The 22,190-nt window shown below is 42.5% G+C and overlaps 1 protein-coding gene, 1 long non-coding RNA gene and 1 other non-coding gene across 4 annotated transcripts; all 3 read left to right on the forward strand.

Annotated features, from left to right (window-relative positions):
* The first annotated feature begins 444 nt into the window (after positions 1 to 444).
* KPNA4 (karyopherin subunit alpha 4) lies at positions 445 to 19,901 on the forward strand. Of its 2 annotated transcripts, XM_086843815.1 has the most exons (18): positions 445 to 603; positions 7,388 to 7,432; positions 8,077 to 8,166; positions 8,254 to 8,283; positions 8,363 to 8,415; positions 9,130 to 9,225; positions 9,326 to 9,411; positions 11,069 to 11,155; positions 11,533 to 11,702; positions 11,815 to 11,859; positions 12,714 to 12,845; positions 13,054 to 13,182; positions 14,380 to 14,436; positions 14,600 to 14,704; positions 15,221 to 15,292; positions 15,872 to 16,034; positions 16,820 to 16,914; positions 17,908 to 19,901. In XM_086843815.1, exons 1-18 carry the CDS (start codon positions 535 to 537, stop codon positions 18,004 to 18,006), a joined length of 1,623 nt encoding a protein of 540 aa, XP_086699941.1. In that variant the 5' UTR covers positions 445 to 534; the 3' UTR covers positions 18,007 to 19,901. The 2 variants fall into 2 exon arrangements, with proteins under 2 accessions (XP_086699941.1, XP_086699939.1); XM_086843813.1 differs by lacking the exon at positions 14,380 to 14,436.
* On the forward strand, positions 13,506 to 13,791 carry LOC111933636 (small Cajal body-specific RNA 7). Its single transcript, XR_002866816.2, has one exon.
* Positions 19,902 to 21,282: 1,381 nt separating the features above from the next.
* Positions 21,283 to 21,855, forward strand: LOC111933290 (uncharacterized). Its single transcript, XR_002866618.2, has 2 exons — positions 21,283 to 21,368; positions 21,769 to 21,855. It is a non-coding gene; the product is annotated as an uncharacterized LOC111933290 (long non-coding RNA).
* The last annotated feature ends 335 nt before the right edge of the window (positions 21,856 to 22,190 follow it).

Below are 22,190 nucleotides of genomic sequence, written 5' to 3' on the forward strand. Positions count from 1 at the left end.
CGTTCCCGGCCGGGCCAGCAGCAGCGCAGGCGCGGGGAGCGCCCGTCCGACCGCCCCTCCTCTCAGCCCCAACAGCCAAGATGGCGGCGGCGCTGAGGCGGCCCCTCCTTCCCTGCCCCTTCCCGCGCTGCGTCACGGCTCCCGCCCTCTCCCTCCGCGCCGCCATTGGCCGCGGGGCGCGCGCGGCGCAGCCAATGGGCGGCGGCGCCCACAGCGAGGCTGCCCCTGTTTCCCCCTCCCTGCCTCGCTCGCCCCGTCCCTTCCCCCGCTCGGCGGCACCGGCGCGTTCGGGCCGCCGGCACCGGCCCGGGCCCGCTCCGAACCGCCCCGCTCCGGGCCCCGCCGCTGCCCGCCGCTGCCCGCCGCACCGCGCCCGGCCCCGCTCCGGGCCCCGCCACCCGGCCCCGCGGCGGCGCCTCCCTCGCCCCGGCCCTTCCCGGCTCGCCGAGGCCGAGAGCGGGCCCGCCGGGCCCCCGGCGCGCTCGGGCCCGGGCGGAGGCGGAGGGGCCGCGCTCCTCCCTGGCCGCCCCCGCCATGGCCGACAACGAGAAGCTGGACAACCAGCGCCTCAAGAACTTCAAGAACAAAGGCCGCGACCTGGAGGTGAGCGCGGCGGGGCCCGGCCGAGGCGCCCGCCCTGAGCCGCGGGGAGGCGGGAGCGGCGCGGCCGGGAGGGGAGGGAGGGCAGGCTGGGGAAGGAGGGAGGAAGGAGCCGCCGAGGCCGCGCTGTGGGCCGGGCGCGGCCGGGCCTGCGGCCGCCGAGCGAGGGGCAGCGGCCGCGCCCGGCCGGCGCCGCTCCGGGGGCTCCGCGGCCCCTCGGGCCCGGCAGCGGCGGCGCCTCCCCGGGGCTCGGGCCGGGCCTGCCCCGGCGGCCCCGCTTCGGGGAGGCTTGGCCGGAATTCCTGCAGGAACAATCTCTCCGAGCGGCCCCTAAAAGCCTGAGTCAGGATTAGGGCCCAGTTGGGTGTTCTGCTGCGTGTCTCCAGGATATCGAATTAAATAAATAACGCTTTGATCTTCATAGCAAGATTGGCTTTTGAAAAATCACTTTTTTTCCCCTCTTTTTTTTTTTTCCTCTTTTGTCTTTTAATATTTCTATTTTCTGTTCAAATAGTTGAGAAGCAGTTCTGGCTTGTAGCACAGAGCCCCTGAACTTTTTTGGTGGTTCGATTACTTGAACTGCGAAGGTGCTTCCTAAATACAGCAGGATACATAATTAACTTGGGGTTTCCTTAGGAAATTGTCAAATTTTAAAACTAGGTATCAATCTTCACCTTCAAACACTCGGCTAGGAGTGCTGGTTAGAGCTTAAAATTGTCTGTACAAGGTTCTGGACAAGAATTTTGGCATTCTTATAGCTGTTTTTTTACTAGCCTTGAAGTGTCTTTTGTGTTTTCCATAATATTCCAGGTTTTTATATGAAGACATTACAATGTTTCAAAAGTAAAAATTACCTTATGTCCCTGCATTAATTAAGACATCAGCCAAGTTTCCCTGAAGTCTGTAACACCTGGAATTTTAGCTTGTCCAATTAGATTGATAAAACAGTTGATTATTCAGTTATGTCCAAACTTTTGGCAAAAATATTGGGAGCGGGAATAATTCATTGCTGTGTTTGCTAACAGGGTTTTGAGATGGTTGGTAATGCCTTGCCTTAGATATTAATTTGTTTTTATATAAATTTTGTGACCACTGAATAAACAATTCTAGGAAGGCATCTTTAGGAGTGCACACAGAATGTGCCATTCCAGTGGAAAATGGGATTCATGAGAAGACACAGGTTGGAATTGAGATGTTTCAGTGCAGAATTTTGAGGGAAAAGGGCTGAAGTAGGGAAGGTTCAGGATGGACACACAGAGGTAACACCACGTGTGAGTGTGTCAGGAGGCAGGGAAGCTCTTCAATCTTTTTTTTTATTATTATTATTATTTGCTGCAACCCTTAAACACCTTTTTCCACACTCCAAACCCACTGCTGGGCCGTGTTAAATTTTAGAGAGTGACATTTATCCAGCAAATCCTAGAGCACACGCCTGCTCCCTAAAATAACCACAGTGCAGGGCTATTTTTCATACAATAGCTCAGGCTTCTGGCTGTCCTTGCTGCTTATTAACTGCTTACACATCACCCTGGGCATCAGGCTCAGGGAATTGCTGCTGCCCACTCTCAGCCAAGTTCCTGGGAACCTCCAAAATCCAACTTGCAGGGCTGTTTGGGCAGAAAGTTGTGTATTTATTTGGCAGAGGAAGTCAACGTTTGATCTTTATCTCCTTCACTCCTCCCCCTTTTTATCTCCGCTGAAATTCTGGTTGGCCCTGGGTTGTTTTTACAAAACTGTCATGTTATCAAATTTTCCATGGCAGTTCACCCTTAGAGAAATAAGAAATCACCTGAATTTTGGTCAATGCCAAATGAAGAGATTTCTAGAGGTTAAGAAAGGTTGCCATGTTGTGAATTGCAACTTCCTAAAAATGTTCTCTTAATTCCATGTGCTCAGATCAGTCCATTGACAGTTACAGTGCCAGCAGTTCCTGTCACATTGTCCTTGCCTTCCAGGTTTTACATTTTCACAGGAAGTTCTTGCATTTCTGACATAAATTAGGGAATTTCCTACATTTCATCCCTCAAAGTACCAAACATTTATTCACCTTTTTGAATACTTAAGTTGAAGTTGAACTTTCATTTATTTTTTTTTTTTTTTTTCCCCCAATATACTTCTGAAAATACAAATTCTGGCCTGGGAAAAAGAGGGGAAAAAAGAAAACAAATCCCTACACATGCACCTGTTTTACATAAGGTGTTTAACAAAATTCCTTCATATGCTGAAGTCTTGGGTAAACATTTCCTGCACGGGCACGTTGTAAATAATTGCTGCCATGTGTTTGGAGATGACAAATCTGTGGTGACACTGGGAATAGAGGGATTCAGTGGGACCAGAAATCTCCAATAATTCCTTGTCCTTTCCCTGATTTCTGCTCCTGCTCAAAGGAATACACGGTGTAATAAAGTTTTTAATAGTGGGAGAGTTGGTGCTGGGAGGGTGGTAATTTGGAGCTGAGGCAGCATCTCTGTGGGAAATTGAAGATTTCTGGTCGGTGCTTGCAACATTTTTTTTAGGGTCTTCAAGATTTTAGAGCTGTGGGGGGAAAACTGGAATTGGTTCAACACAAAGAGGAGCCTGAAAAACTGCAGAAGTGGCCAGAGTTTTTCTCTTTAACCTCCAACCCTAAAGTCTGTCTTGAAGAAGGGCTTATCTGGACTCTGCTATTAAATTATGCAAATACTTATCCATTAGGGAGCAGGGTAAGGTGACTTTTTTCATCTTGTGTCTTCAGTGAGGAACAGGTTTTACTTGGGCTTTTTTTTCCTCCTTGGATGAGAAAGGTTGAGCTGTTTTTTACTGGTTATTGTGGGCATGGCTGTGCTGACACCCATCAAACCTCTCTTTTTAATGGTAGTACCACAGATCTCAGAGTTAAATATCAGATCTTTACTGTACAAAGGTCAGATAAGTGCAAATTGTTCATTGTGTCTGTGCTAGAGTTTTATGAATAATTTGAGTTTAAATAATGCCCTTTTTAGTCATGAATTTAGGGATCTTGATTTGGGAAGGTTTGCAGAATTTTGGGGTGTTTTATTTGCTTCATTTTCTTTCACCTGGTGATTCAACATTTCATTTTCTCTTGGTGATTGTTGCCTGCTGCAGTATTGCAATGAATGACATTTAGGGTTTTTTTTTTAAATGAAATAAAAAATATTTCCTGCATTTTAGTTCTCTGGAAGTCCTGGAAGAATCTGCTGAATCTTTTTTCCCCTTCCTCACCTGTGTTGCTGGGCAGGAGATTAAGGATTGCTTGAGCAGTGCTAGCACAGGAGAGGTGTTAAATAGAGATTTCTGCTCTGCAATTGAGAGATGCATGAAGGGAAATGCTGATAATTCCGTGATGCAGAGCACTTCAAAACTAATTTTGGAGCAGCCATTGCATCAAGATGCTTGAAGATCAGTAATGTCAGGATTTTAAGAGTTGCCAGCATCATTCACTGGACTTTAAAATTTTACAACACCAAGGAAGCTCCAAGGGAGGGAAAAAAGGTGCTGGTGTGAGATATATTGAATATTGCAGGTACTTTGGAGCTTTTCAACCCTTTTTGTATCCCACACAAAATAGTCTGCTTGGGATTAAATATGGAAGAACTGAAGGAGAGCAGGAATTTCACTCAGTGAGATAAAAATAGGTTCCTTTAAGCTGACTTGGAGTTCTGTGGTGAAGCTCATCCATCTTGTCACTCTCAAATGATACTGAGATATTTGTTTAAGGCATTTTCTCTGCCATGCACAGCTTCTCCAGGAAAAATGGGGCTGGTAGAACTTGTAATGTCATATTGATTTTTATTTTTTTATCTGGAACTCAGACTCCCATTTTCATTCTGAAGGGGAAAGAGTTGCTGAGATGTGATTTCTGGGGGTATCTTGGCTTGGCTTTATGATCCCAAAGCATTTTTATCAGTGATCTTGAGAGCAGATTTTATTGCTCCCGTTTGGAGTTGAGATGGGATTTGTATAGGAGGGGAATAATGGATGTAGCAGGGCCTGGATCACTGGATACAACTGAGGAAAAATGGTCTGGTTTCATATATCTATTCCCTGTGGGGTGTTTTTTGTTTTTGTTTGGAATCCCAGACCACACCGGTGCTGGTAGCAACTTCCTGGGAAGGAAGGAAGGAAGGAAGGATGGCACAACCAACTCATTTTTTATTTACAGTAACTGTTGACTTTGCAGTTCCCCGGCAGAAACAATGTGCCTTTGGAAACCATTCCCTGGGATGAGAGGAGCAGCCAAGGTTCTACAGTTACTCCTGTGCTGTCAGACCTTCCTGTAGGAGGGGTATAAATGGAGGGGAGTATTTTATAACAGCAAAAAAAAAAACGCCACCCCACCCAGGAGTGACTGCAGGCTGAGTTCCTGATCCCTGCAGGGAAGGAACAGGGGGCAGGATCCCATCCCTGGTGTATTTAGGATGGGCTGGTGGATCCCAACTGCTTGGAATGTTCCTGGTGTTGCTGTGAAAACCCCCAGAATGTCTCAGGATCCTGCAGGCATCACTAACACGAGATTTTAATGATAAGCTGAAGGGCTCAGTCATGACTAATGGTCAGAAATAGCCCTTATGATAAATCTGAAGCTAAATATAATTGAAAAAAGGAGGATGGAGGGGTGGCCATCATAGGCTGACAGAAATAGATCGGATCATTTGATTTTTGATGTAGCAAATGACAAACAGGATCCAGTGACTGAAAGAGCCACGTGAATTCCTGCCAGAGTGGTGCATGTTTTTCAACTGGAGCCCTTCCCAGGGCCATTCTGAACTCTGCTTTAAAGCCTTGCTGGTGAGAGTGGTTTCCTGTGTTGGTGTGAGCTGCAGCTGATGCACATAGCTCAGATCTCCCCCAGAACAGAAGGGATAACTCCCCACGTGCCAAGGCACCACCATCCCTCATCTCTGCCCTTCGAGCTGTTCTCCAAAATGCAGCACGAGTTGATCTTGGCTCTGCTCAGCATTTTACTTTCTCCAAACTGTTCCATCGGGAAATCCCATGGCAGAGCTGACTTCAGTTCTCATTTGTTGTGCTTTTCCTCAGAGGATGAGCAGTGCCAGGTTGACCTGTAGCTATTCTGTCAACAAACTCTGTGTACACAGGGTGATTTTAGTGGAGCCAGGTTTTGGGAAGTTGTGCTTGAGTGTGACTTCACCGGTGGCTTGTCTTTCATGTGAAGGCTTTTGTGATTCCAAGGCAGGAATTCAGGCAAGGGCCTGTCAGCTTGTGGCAGGAGGGAGAACATTCTTCTTGTCCCAGCAGAGGATCTTTTAAAGTCTGATCACCTGCAGATAGGATTTTTCAAGTAAAGAATCTTCTAAATGACACATTGAGGCTTTTTTGTTGTTGTTGTTGTAATATTTGTTTTGATCCCACTTACTTCTCCCAATGTCAGCAGCAGCTTTGCTGTGAGCAGCAATGTCATCCCTGGGGTTTGGGAAGAGCCATCGAACTCCCAGGGCAGCTTTTGGGTGGGAATGCTGATTTTGTTGGCTTGTACTTTGGGAAGGTGTTAAAAGCCCTGTGAGATCATCAGGGGCGTGGTACAGTTCTGCAATCGGATTATGAGAGCCTTCCCTCACATTGATTTCATCTTGGATGTGCCAGATCAGAAGAGTTTGGAGAAACTCCAGCGAGCATTTGAGAGCAGGAGCCTGGAGTACCAGAGTCAGGTGTAAAGCTGCAGCATCTTTCCCAGCCTGGAAGTTCTGGGTGGGCTCCAGCGGTGAATCAGCTGCTGGAGAAATATCCACGGAGAGATTCCTGCCTTCACTCTGCTCTGCAGAGCTGCCTGGGGGCTCGGGCATTCCAGGGAATGTGGAGCCCTGTGAGGAATTGGAGCTGCTCCTGGGAACTTTGCCTTTTCCAGAGCAGGAAGCTGTCCCTGAGGAAAGGTTGGATTTCCCCTCAGACCAGGCAAAGTTCTGCCTCCAGAGCAGCAGGAAACCACCCTTCTTTTCCATGTTTTTCCTATCTTCCACATTTTTTTGTGGAGCTGCGGTGTCGTGCTCAGCTGAAATTTGATCTGATGGGCTGCATGTTCTTTTTGATAAAAATAATGATACTTTGAAAGTGAGGTTTTAATGCTTATCTTCAGATCTTCTTGCTCTTCAGGAGGTTCCTTTTCCTTCTGTCCTGTGCTCAGGGACTTCCAGCTTTCCCTGGGCTTCTCACAATAAAAATGGAATTATTTGGAATTTTGCTGTTCTCATTCACTGCTGTAGAGTTCAAAGTGTAGAACAAAATCACTCCAGACTGATTTATTTCTCTGTTTTCTCTGCAGTAGCACAAGCAGCAGTAAACCAATTTATGTATATTTCCCATTGATTTTTTTCCTGAATACTGTCCATGGCAGCTGTAGAGAAAATGACAAAAAAAAAATCAATCTTAGAATGTCAAAGGTTTTAATTTATAAATAATAGTTCTGGAACTCAGCTTTGCTTGCAGGGTCTCTTAATTTGAGCTTATTTATAAATTTCCATGGTCTTTTTAATGCTTTTGGTGCTGTTTTATGCACAACTCCTTTCCATTTTTTCCTTTGAAAGACATGGTTTTATTCCTAATTCCTTTTTTCCTCAACATGAAGATTTAGGAGAGCATTTTACTGTATAATACCAGAAGTATTGTAGTTATTTCCATTTCCTGTAGGATCTCTGCTTTTATAATGAAAATTAAACCATGTGTGTAAAAGTTATTTAAAGTGCATGAACTGAAATAGTTGTACAAGAACTTTTTAAATTGTTCTAAATTCAGATTATGATGGGGGTTTTTTGATCTTTATTCTTTCCAGACTATGAGAAGACAAAGAAATGAAGTTGTTGTGGAGTTGAGAAAGGTGAGAATTATTATTCTTCCATTTTATATTATTATTATTCTATTTTATATTATGATTCTTACCAATGGTAAGAGTTTTTGTTAAAGACACAAAAGTTCTGAAGTTAGGGAAATTCCAAAACTTTTGTCCTGAAAACCTGGAGTTCATTTGTGACCTAATTAAGGGAATCATTTTTACACTTCCAGAGGTTTTTAAAGATTTTTATACATCTTGGATTTTCCTTTGAAAATCGGCTGTTCCTGCTCATCTGCAGGCAGAAAGTTACTGCCCTTGCAAGTGAGGAAGAGTGTGAAGGTAAAAGTGGAATTGTTGGAAAAAAGGAATCACAACTAGAATTCTTCTGAGCTGAACAGGAAACTTCTGGGAATTGCTGTGTCCTGTTAGAAATGCTGAGAAATAAACTGGAATTTTGATGGATATGTGCACATCAAACTTCCAGCGCCAGTTGGATGCAGGATTTTTTAGGAAGAATTCCCAAAATGGGCTTCTCTGTGCAGTCCTTTCCAACTTCTTTTGGGAAATTTAAATGTCAGTGATGGTGTCTTTTAGGATTGTTTGAAGCAGAAACTTCCCTTCCCTTCTTAACACCCCCACCCTCCTCTAAATCCAAGTTTTAAAGGCATCCCATCGTTTTTCTCTTTAAGAACAAAAGAGATGAGCATCTCCTAAAGAGAAGGAATGTCCCCCATGAAGATATCTGTGAAGATTCTGATATAGATGGGGACTTCAGAGTGGTAAGAATTAACTCACAATAATTTCTTCTTTTTGCATACTTAAAAGACATTTGGAATTTCTGACTGCTTTTTGTCTCTGTTTTCTAGCAAAACACTTCTTTGGAGGCAATAGTACAGGTAAAAACAATTAAATTGTTTGACTATTCTTCATGGCATGATGACAGATATGTGAAAAATCTAATTTTTCTTATTTTAGAATGCTTCAAGTGACAACCAGGGTATTCAGTTAAGTGCTGTGCAGGCAGCAAGGTAAGAACACACTTTGCTCAAATATCCTGATTTTATTCTGATTTTATCTGCTCTTAAGGTCAGAAAATGTTGTCTAGCTTAACTGAAATTGTATTAATTGATTTTTAAGAAGAAAATAGAACTGTAAAGAAATCAGAATACACAGACCTTTTAAGCAGTGTGGATTTTCTTTAGATGTAAATACCTGGATGTATTTGGTGCAGACTTGATGCTTCTCACAGAGTAAAATCCACTCTTTAAAGCAGTGTAAAATCTTTGGCTTTAAGTGCAGAAAGAGTTGAGTGTCTCCTTTGCTGGGTGGAGAAGGGAAAAGCTGGAACTGAATAACTCTGATTTTATTTTCCTGACTGGTGATAAACTTCCAAAGGGGAGAAAACATGGAATGAAATGGCCAATGGATGTAATGGCTTTGCTTTTCCAGTGGCTCCATAATTTCACTTTGGGGGATTATTTTCACTTAAAGAGAAGGAAACAAATCCTGTGGGTCTTTGGGAGGAGGAGAGAAACACTTGGGAAGGAATTCCCAGCAGGAGCAGCTTGGTTGTGGGGGCTCCACTGGAGATTCCCAAACTCAACCAGAGCAAGCCTTTACTGACGTGCTCCAGTGTTAGCACTGATCCCTTTTTGAAGGGAAAGTTGGATTAAACAGCTCCCTGCTCCCTTCCAGGCAGGATTTGTCTGTAATTTGGGTTTTTTTTCCATTTCCCTGCACAGGAAGCTGCTGTCCAGCGACCGCAATCCACCCATCGATGACCTAATAAAATCAGGAATATTACCTATCTTAGTGCACTGTCTTGAAAGAGATGACAAGTGAGTATTGCCAAAACTCAAATTACTGCACCAATTCTTACTATTAGCTGAAGTGCCCCTGATGTGAATAATAATTCCTGTTGTTTGTCTGTCTCTGCAGTCCTTCCTTACAGTTTGAAGCTGCGTGGGCTTTGACAAACATCGCCTCTGGAACCTCGGAACAAACCCAGGCCGTAGTTCAATCCAGTGAGTCCTGCAGGGTGGATTTGTTTCCATCCACATCTGGGATTTGGTTGGGATCAGGGTGTCCTGAAGGAGCTGCTGCCAGGTGTTTACCTGACACACCTGCTTTTGGCTTCCTTTTCTCAGGGTTTAAACCCACTGGGGTTTCCTAATGGTGAAACAGCTGCAAACTCACAATATCTTAGCAGAGTTGGTATCTGCTGGTTTCCAGTTTTCAAACTTAAAAATAAAACAACCCTAAAAGTCCCCAAAAAACTTGAAATAAAACCAAACAGCCCCTCTGAAAAGCTCCCTGTTGTGAAGAGGGAAGAGTATTAATGCACCTGACACCGAATTCTTTCAAAATCTAGTTGAATTAAAAAACCTGTCCTTCGTATTTTGAGACATCTGAAACGTGGGAAGGAATTGTCGTTGGAATCTCAGCTGCCAGGCAGAGCAAACTTTGTTCTGGACTCCAAGCATGTCCTGAAGCTGAGCTTCTGTTGCTAAATCAAAACTAAGTGGGCAGGGTTTTTAATTGAGTGAACACACCAGAGCTTCTTGAAGCATCAAAGATAGCGTGAAATGAGTTTTTCCTAAAATATAAGGAAAGAAATTCACAAAACTTACATTGGCTGCAGAATCAGTTGCTTCTGCTTTTGCAAACTCAGTGTTAAGAGCTTGTGAGCTTTGATAAAATTTGGTTTTCACATTTATAGGATGTACCTTTGGTACTACTTTTACCTTTTTCTCTGTCCTCTTCCTTTCCCAGTTGCAACCTGAATTTTCTTTGGGAAATGTCATTAATAATCTATCCCACCCCTGGTCTAGAACACTTTAAATCTAATTTATCAATGGATTGAGCACTGTTTCAGTGATTTCTGTAGGTCTGTATTGCACTCTCTTAGTCAATTTAATAGCTGTGACATATGAAATTATGATTTATTTAAATTAAAAAGATGCTCTTCTGTAATTTTTCCATAAGAATTTATTAATCTGCTTGCTGGAGATGTTTTTTGTCCTTGCATACAGACACTGTAAATACCTTTATTTAACAGGAAATAAGAATCCTGCTGATTTGTTGTTTCTCTAGCAAACACGTGGTTGACATGAAGAAAAAATCCAACTGAAAATTTCAAATTCCTCTTGAAATATATGAAGTAAATGGGTTCCTTACAGACTGAGCTGTTATGTAAGAAACACCTCAGTGCTGGGGGAAAATCAAACAGAATCAATTATGTAAATGGGGATTCCTTTCCTGCCCTCTTCCTATATTCCCACTCCTCAATTCCCACTCCATTCCTGCTTATTCTTGAGTTGCTTCACTTGAATGGCTGAGTTTGGTCTTTGCACTTGGGTCTGGTGCAGAACTTAGCAGAGAATTTCTAAATTCAATAAATGGAACTGAATTTGGATCCTGACAAGCTTCAGTAAACTCGAGACTTGCAAACAAATTAAATGTCAGGGGTTTAATATTCTCGAGTGCAGGCTCTGTAAGAATATGCAGCAGAGGAAGAATTATTGCAGTGTTTTATTTTAGTATCACCTGGGAAATTAGTGAAGCTTTCACCAGCTCTTAACAGGAGAAAAATGTCTCATGTGAGAGTTAATTCTGTGAATTATTTGCTCTTTTGAGATGCATTTTTTAACCATTTCCCTGGGTTCTTTCTGTGCCTTTCAGATGCTGTGCCGCTTTTCCTGAGACTGCTGCATTCACCTCATCAAAATGTTTGTGAGCAAGCAGTGTGGGCTTTAGGAAATATCATAGGTGGGTGTTCCTCCTGCCACCACCAAGCTCTGGGGATGCTGGGTTATTGTTTGGAAACTGAAAGCTCAAGGAATCCTCAGGAATATGTTGGGCTCTCACTGCTCTTGGTGGTCTGGTGGTGTCTGCCACCACCATCAATCTAGAAATGCTGGGCTGGTTCCTTTTGAAATCTGGAAATGCTGGGCTGGTTTTTGTTGAAATCTGGAAATGCTGGGCTGGTTCCTGTTGAAATCTGGAAATGCTGGGGTGTTTCTTGTTGAAATCTGGAAATGCTGGGCTGGTTCCTGTTGAAATCTGGAAATGCTGGGGTGTGTTTTGTTGAAATCTGGAAATGCTTTGCTGTTTCCTGTTAAAGCACCACTGATTGTCTCCCACAGGTGATGGACCCCAGTGTAGAGATTATGTCATTAGTCTTGGAGTAGTGAAGCCACTGCTGTCCTTCATCAGCCCCTCCATCCCCATCACCTTCCTCAGGAACGTCACCTGGGTCATGGTCAACCTGTGCCGCCACAAAGACCCCCCTCCACCGATGGAAACCATCCAGGAGGTGATGGGATTGCTCTGGAGTGGGGCTCAATTCCAGCTGGGGGTTTGGAAAGAAAGAACTTTAGAAATATCTGCTTCAGAAATAACCCTCAGGTGTTCCTTTCCCCCCACAGATCCTGCCGGCGCTCTGTGTTTTAATTCACCACACGGATGTAAATGTGAGTGACCCCTCCTAAAGCCACTTGCAGCTTCTGCTGTAGTTTTTTAGCTGAAATAGAAAATAAAATTAGAATCTGTGATGTTCCCCTTGATTAGGATAAACTACTTTTGATATCTATTAACTATTTATTTTTAAATTTGATGTTATTTTTAAATAGTGATTTTTTTTCCCCCCTGGTATTTCTGTCTTTGCAATTGTTTATTTGCATGTACTTTCCCTGCACTTACAACTGAAACTGCATTTTATTTTTATTTCTGTGAGCATTCATTCACAGAGAAATAGAGGATTTTTTTTGCCCAGCACTTAAATTTGTAATGAAAATCAGTGTGAATGAAAGGAAAATCAGAGTCTGGTGCACTTGTCAAATGACAGGGGTACATGTAACTTCTGAGGTGTTAAATATGAAATTGTTACTTAAAAGGGAAGTAAATGAGCAGAACTTTATTGAAATTATGGAATAAGTCATCTTTTTGTCTGACTGTAAATCAGAATTTAAGATTAATTCTTTGCTTCCTAAAGCAATTGTAGGTGAGTTAATGGCAACAATGCTCTGCAAAAAATATGGCTATATTAACTTTACTATTCATATAGCAATTATGAGATTTAATTTCTTGTCTCCAAGGAGGTGAAATTAAGTTTATTTGAGTTTTGGAAATGCCTGTATTGGTGAGCCAGTCAAGAGCTGTCAGCTGAAACAACACTCACTCAATATTTTTGCAAGCTGTCAGTTGAAATGCTCACATTTTCTGCACACACATATTAATTCCAATTAATTATAAATTTATCTATAAATGTTCATTTTTTGGGAGCCATTTCTGTGCTATTGCCAGAGCTGTTGTGTTTTCCTGTCAGATATTGGTAGATACAGTCTGGGCCCTCTCCTATCTCACGGATGCTGGCAACGAGCAGATCCAGATGGTGATAGACTCTGGAATTGTCCCTCACTTGGTTCCTCTCCTCAGCCACCAGGAAGTCAAAGTCCAGGTGAGTTTGGATCACATTTTGGAACATGTGACCCCCAAAATGTGCTACTGCAGACAAAGCTTTCTTTTCATAGCTCACATTGAAATTTAACAAACATTTTTTTCCTTTATGCTGCAGCATTTGCATAAAACCTTTGCATAAAACCTTCTCTGTGCTCATCTTTGCTGAAAAAAACCCATTGTTTTGAAAGGAAATGTTTTGTTTTCAGACGGCTGCACTGAGAGCCGTGGGGAACATCGTCACTGGCACCGATGAGCAGACACAGGTGGTTCTCAACTGCGAAGCTCTCTCACATTTCCCAGCACTTCTGACACATCCCAAAGAAAAAATTAATAAGGTGAGCTGCACCAGGGATTTTACCTGATTGGTGACTTTTATATTTGGCTGAGCTTGGGTTCCACGTTGTGTAGCATCATAAAGATGTGAATAATTGACTCCTTCCACCAGTTTGTGGCAAATTTCAGCAAATACTGATTTTTTTCTATTTTTTTTTCTGGAAATTAATATCCATAGGGAAGTCTCTTAGGAGCTGCAGACTTGTGCTTGACAGGAATGTCAATATTTGTAGGAAATCAAAGCTTTCTCTTCTAAATCTGGCTGTTGACTTAAAAGTTGGAGTTGTCAATACGTGAAATGTCACCTTAATTAAACTGACTCTCTTGGAAGTGATGACACGGAGCTGATTGGGTGTGTTTGGATGGAGTGTGTGTGAGAAGGGGAGGGGAGGCAGGCTGGGGGTTGTGTGTGGGGTGTGAGGGGCTCTCGTGGGGGCACTGATGGCAGTGCTGAGCCAGGAGTGCATCTGAGGCGTGTTGGGCACCTCCGGGGCCCCTCTGCAACACTGCCGGTGATTAAAGCCCCAAAAAAAAAAAAAAAGCCCACCAGGAGAGCCCCAGGCAGCCCAAATCTCTCCCAGGGTCACCTGTGATCCTGTGATCTGATCTCAGAGAGTCAGTGAGTGGAGGATGAACACTGCTGGAGCTTATTTTAGCTGGGAGAAATCTCAGCTAAAAAGTTCTCTTTCGGGGAGGTTGAGAAGGGAATTGAATGGTGGGGAATTTCTAGGAAGGGAAAAATCTATCAGCTGTAGGATTTTTAAAGGTTGATACACTGAATATTCTTAAAATTGTATTTAAAACTGTTACTTATTGATTAAAGTTTAGATTCTTACTCTAAAAGGGAGCTGAGGGCTCTGAATCTCATTCAGGGAGGGGCTGCCGGGGAAGAGATCTGTTCTTGCTTTGCCTGGGAGGAGACTCCTGGCCTTGTGGGCAGAATGAGCATAAAGAGTCATCAACTTCAGAGAATTGTTAGAAATCAAGTGTTCATTAATAGTGCTGCATTTTCCTGAAGCTGAGAAGAGCCATTAGGAAGGGGATGAATAACTGTCTCCTGCACTGTGGTGTCTGGAGTACAGGATTTGTCAGGCATTTTGGCCATCAGCTCAGACCTGCTTGTTGGCACTGCTGGAAGCAATCAGAAGTGCTCATCTGGCATTTTCTGTCTCCACATAATTTTTCCTTTCAATTTGAAGTATTTGGTTGAAGCTGGTAACAGTGAGAGACTGAGGAGTCTTGTGGAGTCACCTAAGGTGAGATTGTGGTTTGTCTTAGCAAGAGTTCAGCTCTGCACAGTCGAGCTGATTGAATGCTTGGTTGTGTTTAAGGTTGGGCAGTTGCAAATGTTCAAATAAGAGTGGACATAAATGGTTTGGAATCCTTCTGTGAATTAACTGCTGATCTCTCCTTTTGCAGGAAGCAGTGTGGTTCCTATCTAACATCACTGCAGGAAACCAGCAGCAAGTTCAGGCAGTAATAGATGCAAACCTTGTTCCAATGATAATCCATCTTCTAGATAAGGTCAGATCCCAAGGATTGGTGTTGGGGCTTCAAATCCTGTGTTCCTTTCCATCTGTTGGGTGTTGGTGTCTTTTAAAAAGTGACTTCCCAAACAACTTTGTGCTCCCAAGGATCTGTTGTGGCAGAAAGAAGGAACAGCTAAAAGCACATGGGGAATTATTTAAGGGAAAAGACAACACAGAGCTGGTCACAGCCAGCTCTGTTAATTGCCAATTTATTGATCTGTGAGAAAAGACTGGAGGCTTTTCCATGTAATGGCAGCCCTGGGGTGCTGGAGCAGCTGCAGTGTGTGCAGCAGTGCTGGCTCACAGCTCTCCATGAGGATGAGCTGGAAGATCAGTTGCAGACCGTGGTTGTAGGGAAGGGATGAACACACTCAAACAGGACAGGATTTATTTGTTACTCTCACAGCAAACTGCTACAGTGGCACCATGCAGAGGGGACTGTAACAAACGCAGCTTTTGTGGGAATCCTGCCTGACCTAAACACTGGAATGACTCTTCCTGTCTCTTTCAGGGGGATTTTGGGACTCAGAAAGAAGCTGCTTGGGCAATAAGCAACTTAACAATCAGTGGGAGAAAAGACCAGGTGAGTCCAGCTTTGAGAAAACTTCCATTTCCTGTATTGGGAAGTGCTGGGGTTATGGATGTCTCTGTTCCTTCAGTGGGATTTGGGAATGCCCTTCCCTTGTTTCTGGAGTGACTTGAGATCAGGAGCATCCCCAAGGCTTTGGTTTGACTTCAGTCAGGCTCTGATGGGATTCTCAAACATTCCACATTTCTTTTTACCCTTTTTTTCCCCAACCATGAGGATGTGATAATTGAAAGGACAGTGACCAATGAGTAGAAGAACACAATCCTCTTGTAAACCCAGAGTTTGGGATTTGTGGCAGGGTTGGGGTGGTGCTTCTTCAGAGATGAAGCTGACACTCCTTATCTGACACTGAAAAATTCACAGGATTTACTGCTTGGGTGTTGTAAATCCCGAATCTATTCATAGTTTAATACCCAAACGCTACCTCTGAAGGTTCCAAAAAGAGATTCCTGAAGTGGCCACTGCAGAATGGCCTGAGCTGGGTGGGTGACTTGGAGGATTTGGACTTGCTGGGATGTGTTTGCTTGTGCTGCTGCCTCATTCCTGCTCTAACTCTTGGCTTTCCCCCTTCAGGTGGCTTACTTAATTCAACAAAATGTAATTCCTCCCTTTTGCAATTTGCTGACAGTAAAAGATGCACAAGTTGTGCAAGTGGTTCTGGATGGACTAAGTAATATATTAAAAATGGCTGAAGAGGAAGCAGAAACCATAGCCAATCTTATAGAAGAGTGTGGAGGTAGGAAGAGCAAGATTTTAATAACTTTTCCAGGGATTGCTGCTTTGGCATCCTGCTTGTGTTGGGTTTATTGTTGGCACAGATATTTTAAGTAAACCTGTTTCAAAGAGCCCTTCTGGTGCCTATCAGGTGAATATCCACAGCTTTTCCTAAGTTCATGATCAAATGAAATGTGGAGGATAATGGCAGTAAAGTTCATCAGGTGCTAATTTTTAGCAGTCTGCATATTAGACAAATTAGTCTAATTAACAGAAATCAAATTAGTCAATGTGGGGGTGATGTGCTTTACTTAATCATGCATGAGTCATGTCCAGGTGAACTTGGAAAAATAATTCTACATACAGTGGTTGTAAACATGTAATAACTTTAATTTCCTCATGGCTTTGAGATTTTCTCCATGTTGGCTGTGATATAAATTGACTGAAACTTTTCAGGGATGAGAGAACAGTGATATTAAATTTGGGCAGAGGTGAAAAACTGTGGGATTTGTTAGCATGGAGTAGAATAACTTCTAAAATATCAAATCTTGAGGGAGGGCAGAAAGATCAAGTCATAAATGATGGCTGGGAGGAGAAAAGAGGTGTTTGTGCCAAAACTCTTCCTGTTAGAGCTTCAAAAAGATTTCTGTGTATAAAAGATATATAAATATGCCAGGTGGGTTTAACAGCATCTTATTCATAACCAGATTATTCATAATTCTACTCCCAGATGTATTTTTAATCTCTTTGTTGGAAGTTGTTTGGCCTGGATTTGGTGTTCTGAGATCTCTTGTGTGTTGATCGCAGGCCTGGAGAAAATTGAACAGCTACAAAACCATGAAAATGAAGACATCTACAAACTGGCTTATGAGATCATTGATCAGTTCTTCTCTTCAGATGATGTGAGTGTGCAGTTCCCTGCAGGGTGCTCCTTGTTTTCAGGTGTAAATTTACTCCAGGACAAAAGCAGCAGCCCCAGGGCTGCTCTGGGACACTTGCTGGGCTCAGGGAAGAAGGAGCCCTGGTTTGAACCGACTGCATCTCCTGCCATTGCTCATGAGGAAGCATCTAAAGAAGATCTGATGTCTAATTTAAACCTCATCTCTAGGGATTAAAATCCCAGGCTGGGAATAGTTCACTTAACTCTCAGCTTGACATTTCCCATTTGATAAGCTCCCTGCTGACTCTGGGGCTGAGGCTGCTGCTTAAGGAAGTAGTTGGAATATCTGAATAATTCCAGAGGTGGAATGTGCTGATCAGGAAGGTTGTTCCCATTTCAAACATGGAACAGAAATCAGAGGCAGGGTTGATTTGTGTGCACTTCCAAGCCAGGGGTTGATTGCAGAGAGGGAAAGTGCAGCCCTGGCAGTCTGTGCCATGCAGGGAGGGTTTCTGCTGCATTGAAGAGTGCCAGAAATGCTCGAGTCCAGCTGCATTCGTGGCCTGTTTTCACTTGGAAGATCGTTTTGTGCTGGAGTTTCACTTTGATGTGAACAATAAGATCCAAGTGTTGTTTAGTAACTCAACTTTGGCATTTACAGCTGGACTCGGAATTTTCAGTTTGGGTTTAGGGGTGCTGGTGTTCTCCTAAGAACTGAGGCAGTTTCTGAGGCTGCCAGGAGAGAAGATTGTGTAAACATGAGCCAAAACATTTGGGTTTGAATGACTTCATTTTAGCGCTCTCTTAGCTAAATGAGGGGAGGGGTGGCAGGGCTGCATTGGGTGTTGGGGGTGAGGTGAAGGGACAGGGCTCCCCCTGCCCCACGGATGTTCCCAGAGTGAGCAGGAGCCTTGGAGGTGGAGAGAGAGCTGCTGTGGGATTTTTGAGATTGTCCAGCTCCTGTGGAGGGAGGATCTGTGGTGTCCCCGCTCACCGTGTTCCCGTTGCGTTCCAGATTGATGAAGATCCAAGCCTTGTTCCGGAAGCGATCCAAGGCGGAACATTCGGTTTCAATTCATCTGCCAATGTACCAGCAGAAGGGTTCCAGTTTTAGAGTGGTATTTTGGAAGTTTAGGTACAATGCAGCACCGAATAAAAAAAAAAAAAAAAGGTTTGATCCATCAATCTTGGCTCATGGGATCCGCTGCTGCATTAAATCGGGGAAGTAAATGTGAAGATTTCATTTGGAATTACAGAAAAGCCCAAATGAAGTCAAGATGGCGAGTGGGTGCGAGTGAGAATGAGTGGCAAAATGTAACGACAAACTTCACACTGAATGCTTCTTTAGATTGTTCAAAGAAAAAAAAAAAAAGGGCTACAGGTCACAGATCTTCAGTGCCTGAGAAGGAACACCGACCTCCCGGAGCAGCGGGGGGAACGCAGAACTCTCATCATCAGCCTCGTCCGCATCAGCGAGCAGGACGCCCACGGCACAGCAGCGAGAGGAGCCCAGGCCTTGCTCTGCAGCCCCGTGTGAGTGAGTGTCTGCAGCCACGGGCCCGGCCCGAGGGCAGAGAGTGCTTGTGAAGTGTCTGTGAACGCGTGCGAGCTTGAGTCGCCTCCAGGGGCTGAGAAACCTAAAATCATCCAATGACTTCAGAAGTGTTGACTTACACTGGACACACCGAGACCGGTTTAGCAGCAGACTCTGGTTTACTCCTGCAGCCTGTGTGTTTCTCTTCTTTTCCTTTTTTTTTGTTTCCTTTTTTTTTGTTTTCTTTTGTTTCCTTTTTTTTGTTTCCTTTTCTTTTTTTTCCTTTTTTTCATTTCCTTTTTTTCCCCCCCCCCTCTTCCTTTTTCTTTCCATTCTTTTGAATTTTCTTTTTTTTTTTTTTTTTTCCTGTTACAGCTTCTTAGTTGTTTGTAAAGTCAGAATTTCAGGAAGGCTTCCCTGTGCATTTGCACCAGATGAATGTTTGATGTTATGAAAAGCTTTTCCATATCATCAAAACTAATTTGTAGATTTTTGCATGGAAAAACAAAACAAACAAACAAACAAAAAAATCATCCATTTCCCTTCAAACTAGACTGTGTTGCAGTACACAAGTTGCCATAATAGTAGAAAGCAGTAAAATGTGGTAATAAAACCTCATCCTTTTCATTTTCAAAGATAACATGAAGACCTTTGCATGTGGTAATCTCCAGCATAGTTCATTTTTAGATTTTGTTGAGTCCTGTAACCAAAATGTTTCTGTTGTGGTAGGATACCGTGCTGTGTTTCAATGTTACTTGTTTTCAAACTTTGTTTTCTATGAAAATGATATGGAAACGTCTAAAAATGAAATTTGGTGCATATGTACTGCTGAATAAAGAGCGAAAAAAAGAGGTGTGAATAGATGTACAAATCAAGTCATGGTTTGAACACCTTTAATATGCCTAATCCAATTGTTTTAGACTCTTTTTATCTTAGATGTAGGCAGCCATGAACAATCTATTTTGAGCCACTTTAGAGAGAAAAAAAAAAATAAAAAAAAAAACCTTTGTATTTTTAAAACTTGCACAAAAAGGATGCAAGTGTTTTTATAATTGGAGGAATGCCTCAGTTTTGAGGTGGTGCACACTAAATTCAAGGTGATGTTACAAATTTGTACAAAGTGAACTCTTGATAAGGTGGCTCATAGTAGGAAATGCTGTGCCTTCCCCTTTGAGCACAAGTGTTGCATGAACAACAGTTTGCTATAATAAAACATCCCAGGTTAGCCACCATTAGCATCTATATCTACCTTGTGTTTTCAAATCAGCTGGTAATTCTGAAACACTGTAGAATGGATAAAGATTATTTTGTGATCATAACTCTTTGTTGGACTAGAGTATTTTTGCAGCATTCCTTGTCATCAGAAACATGAGTTTAAAGTTTAAAACTAGAAGCAGCGGAAAACTAGCTTGTGAATTTATCCAAGTAGAGTGCAGGCTAGGCTGTCTTGGGGAAATAAACAATAAAACTTGCAATTCTGCTGCTCTGCCTGTTTCTTTATTAAATATTCACGTTTTTCATCCTAAAACACAGAGATGATTTGAAGAAAGTCACTTTGAAAATGTGATTTTAAATTTTAAAAATGATTTTAGATTTTAAAGATTTTAATTTTCACTTTTAAAATCGCTTTTTAAAGGCTTTTTTTGAGGTTGTTTTACCTGTTAAGTGTTTTGTGTGTTGCAGGCTGGAGTTATTTTGCTAAAAATGTTTAAAAATAACAATTTTACTTCAGTTTTACTGAATTAACTCTGTGTATTCACTAAATAAATCAGGGCTGTTTTCATGGAATCCACGGAGGAGGGAAATGAAATCCTTTTTCTGGAAGTTGCAACGTTCCAAGGAAAATTCTAACCAGTAAAATACAATTTTCACCCTTTGTGAGGGGTTTTCCATAGGGAACAGGTGTTTGTGGCAACTTCTGGTTTTCTACAAACAAAAACACCACCAAAATTAAATATTTAATGCCAGAAAATGCCCTTTTGGGCACTTCTTGGATAACATAACTCCAGAAAATTCCCTTGGGCTGCTGCTGGCCCGGCTTTTTCCCTTTTGGGGTGGATTTTTAACAGGGAAATTCTCTTCCCCTGTCGCTGTTACTTCACCAAAATGTGGGAATGTGAAATTTTCCAGCCTCCACAGGGTGGCACCACTGGAGCTCTCCAGGAACAAACCTGAAGCTGCTTTGTGAGATGCCTTTTTTTTCCCAAAATTTGAATTTTTGAAGTGATTACATTGTTGGGGAAAGGGGGATTTGTTGGGAAATCTTGGGATAAAAACAAGAAAAAAATTGGGAATACTGATCACTGAGTTTGGATGTTGCATCCATATTTATATGTTAGTTATATTAAAATATCCTCTATTATAATCAATATCCTATTTATATATATATATAATATACTCTGCTTTGGAATAGGAAATTATCTTTTCATCTGAGTTTAGGAGAGCAAATAGGAAAATATTTAAAGTATTAAAAGGACAAAAATGAATGCACAAATCAGCTGTGCCAGGTGGGAATTTTTTCTTTTAAGGAAAAAAACAGCTACCCTGGAATTTTAGGATCTGGGAAGAAGAAGAAGCTGAGTGGAAAGGGATTTATTGGGAAAAGTTGGAATTATCCCTGGCTGTTTCCAGCATTCCCTGGGCAGACCTCATCCCATCCTCCTTCCCAGATATTCCAGGTAAATTGGGAATTTCTGCTCTGGGAGTGGGACAGGCTGGTAAAAATCCAAATTTCTGCATGGAACAGTCAGCTAGTGACCAAATGAAACCCTGGCAGAGACAATTCCTCACTTTAGGATGTCTTCAGATTAAAACTGGGAGACTTTTTACCACTTTTAACTATAAATGTTTCCTCAGCTCTGCGTGTCACCAAATTCCTGGCAGGAAAGCTGCTCCTGAGGCTGGAAGCAATTAGAGGAATTCTGCATCTGGATCAAATCTTGGTGAGAGGAAACTTAGTAGCTGCAAACGTGTCAAGTTTACAAACTCGGGGTAAGCTGGAGCTACTGCTCCAGTGGAACTCGGGGGACACACGGGAATCACTGGGAAATCTTCATTTCCATCAAATAATTCCCATTTTTGCTTAGTCAATCCATTAGAAATCCTGTGTTTATCCTGCTGGTTTGGTGTGCCCCACAGCTGAGGAAGACTTTAAGTTGTCATTAAAATGTCAATACTTTCAATTTTAAATTGATATAAAGCACTAAAAGCTGCTCTTACTAGAAAAGGAACAATTTTGGGCAACTTTAAATGCCAATTATTGTTAAACGTGTTCCAGAAGTTTTGTAATTTGATGGGGGTCAGGATTCCTATCAGCAACACAGATTGTGGGTTTAATCACAGATTTAATTCCTGGAATGGCAGTTTGCACTTGAAATGCTGCTTCATCTTGAATTCTTAATGTAAGTACATAAAAGAGATGAAAACCAACTTGTGTTCTTACTGTCCATTTCAATACTCTCAGCGCTGTGAATTAATGGTAAAAGCTCCCTGATTTTCTGCTCCTGTCGTTTTCCCCCCAAGATATTCCTGTTGTGTTGGGAAATTTGTGATTTGGGCTTGAGGGGTTTTATTATTTGAAATGTAATTCTAGTTGTTTCCCAGGTATTTGTTTAATATTCTCTACACAGTTGTTCAGGTAAGTTTTGGGTGATGGTGCATTATGATTTACATCACAACGTTCAGTCAGTTTTGTTTCTCTTTCAAATTCACTTTGTAACAGCTGAAAGTAACTTCAGTGAACTGTAAATTAATAGAAAATAATG

This window comes from Cyanistes caeruleus, chromosome 10 (assembly GCF_971803275.1).
Source record: "Cyanistes caeruleus chromosome 10, bCyaCae1.hap1.1, whole genome shotgun sequence".
Classification (NCBI taxonomy): Eukaryota; Metazoa; Chordata; class Aves; order Passeriformes; family Paridae; genus Cyanistes; species Cyanistes caeruleus.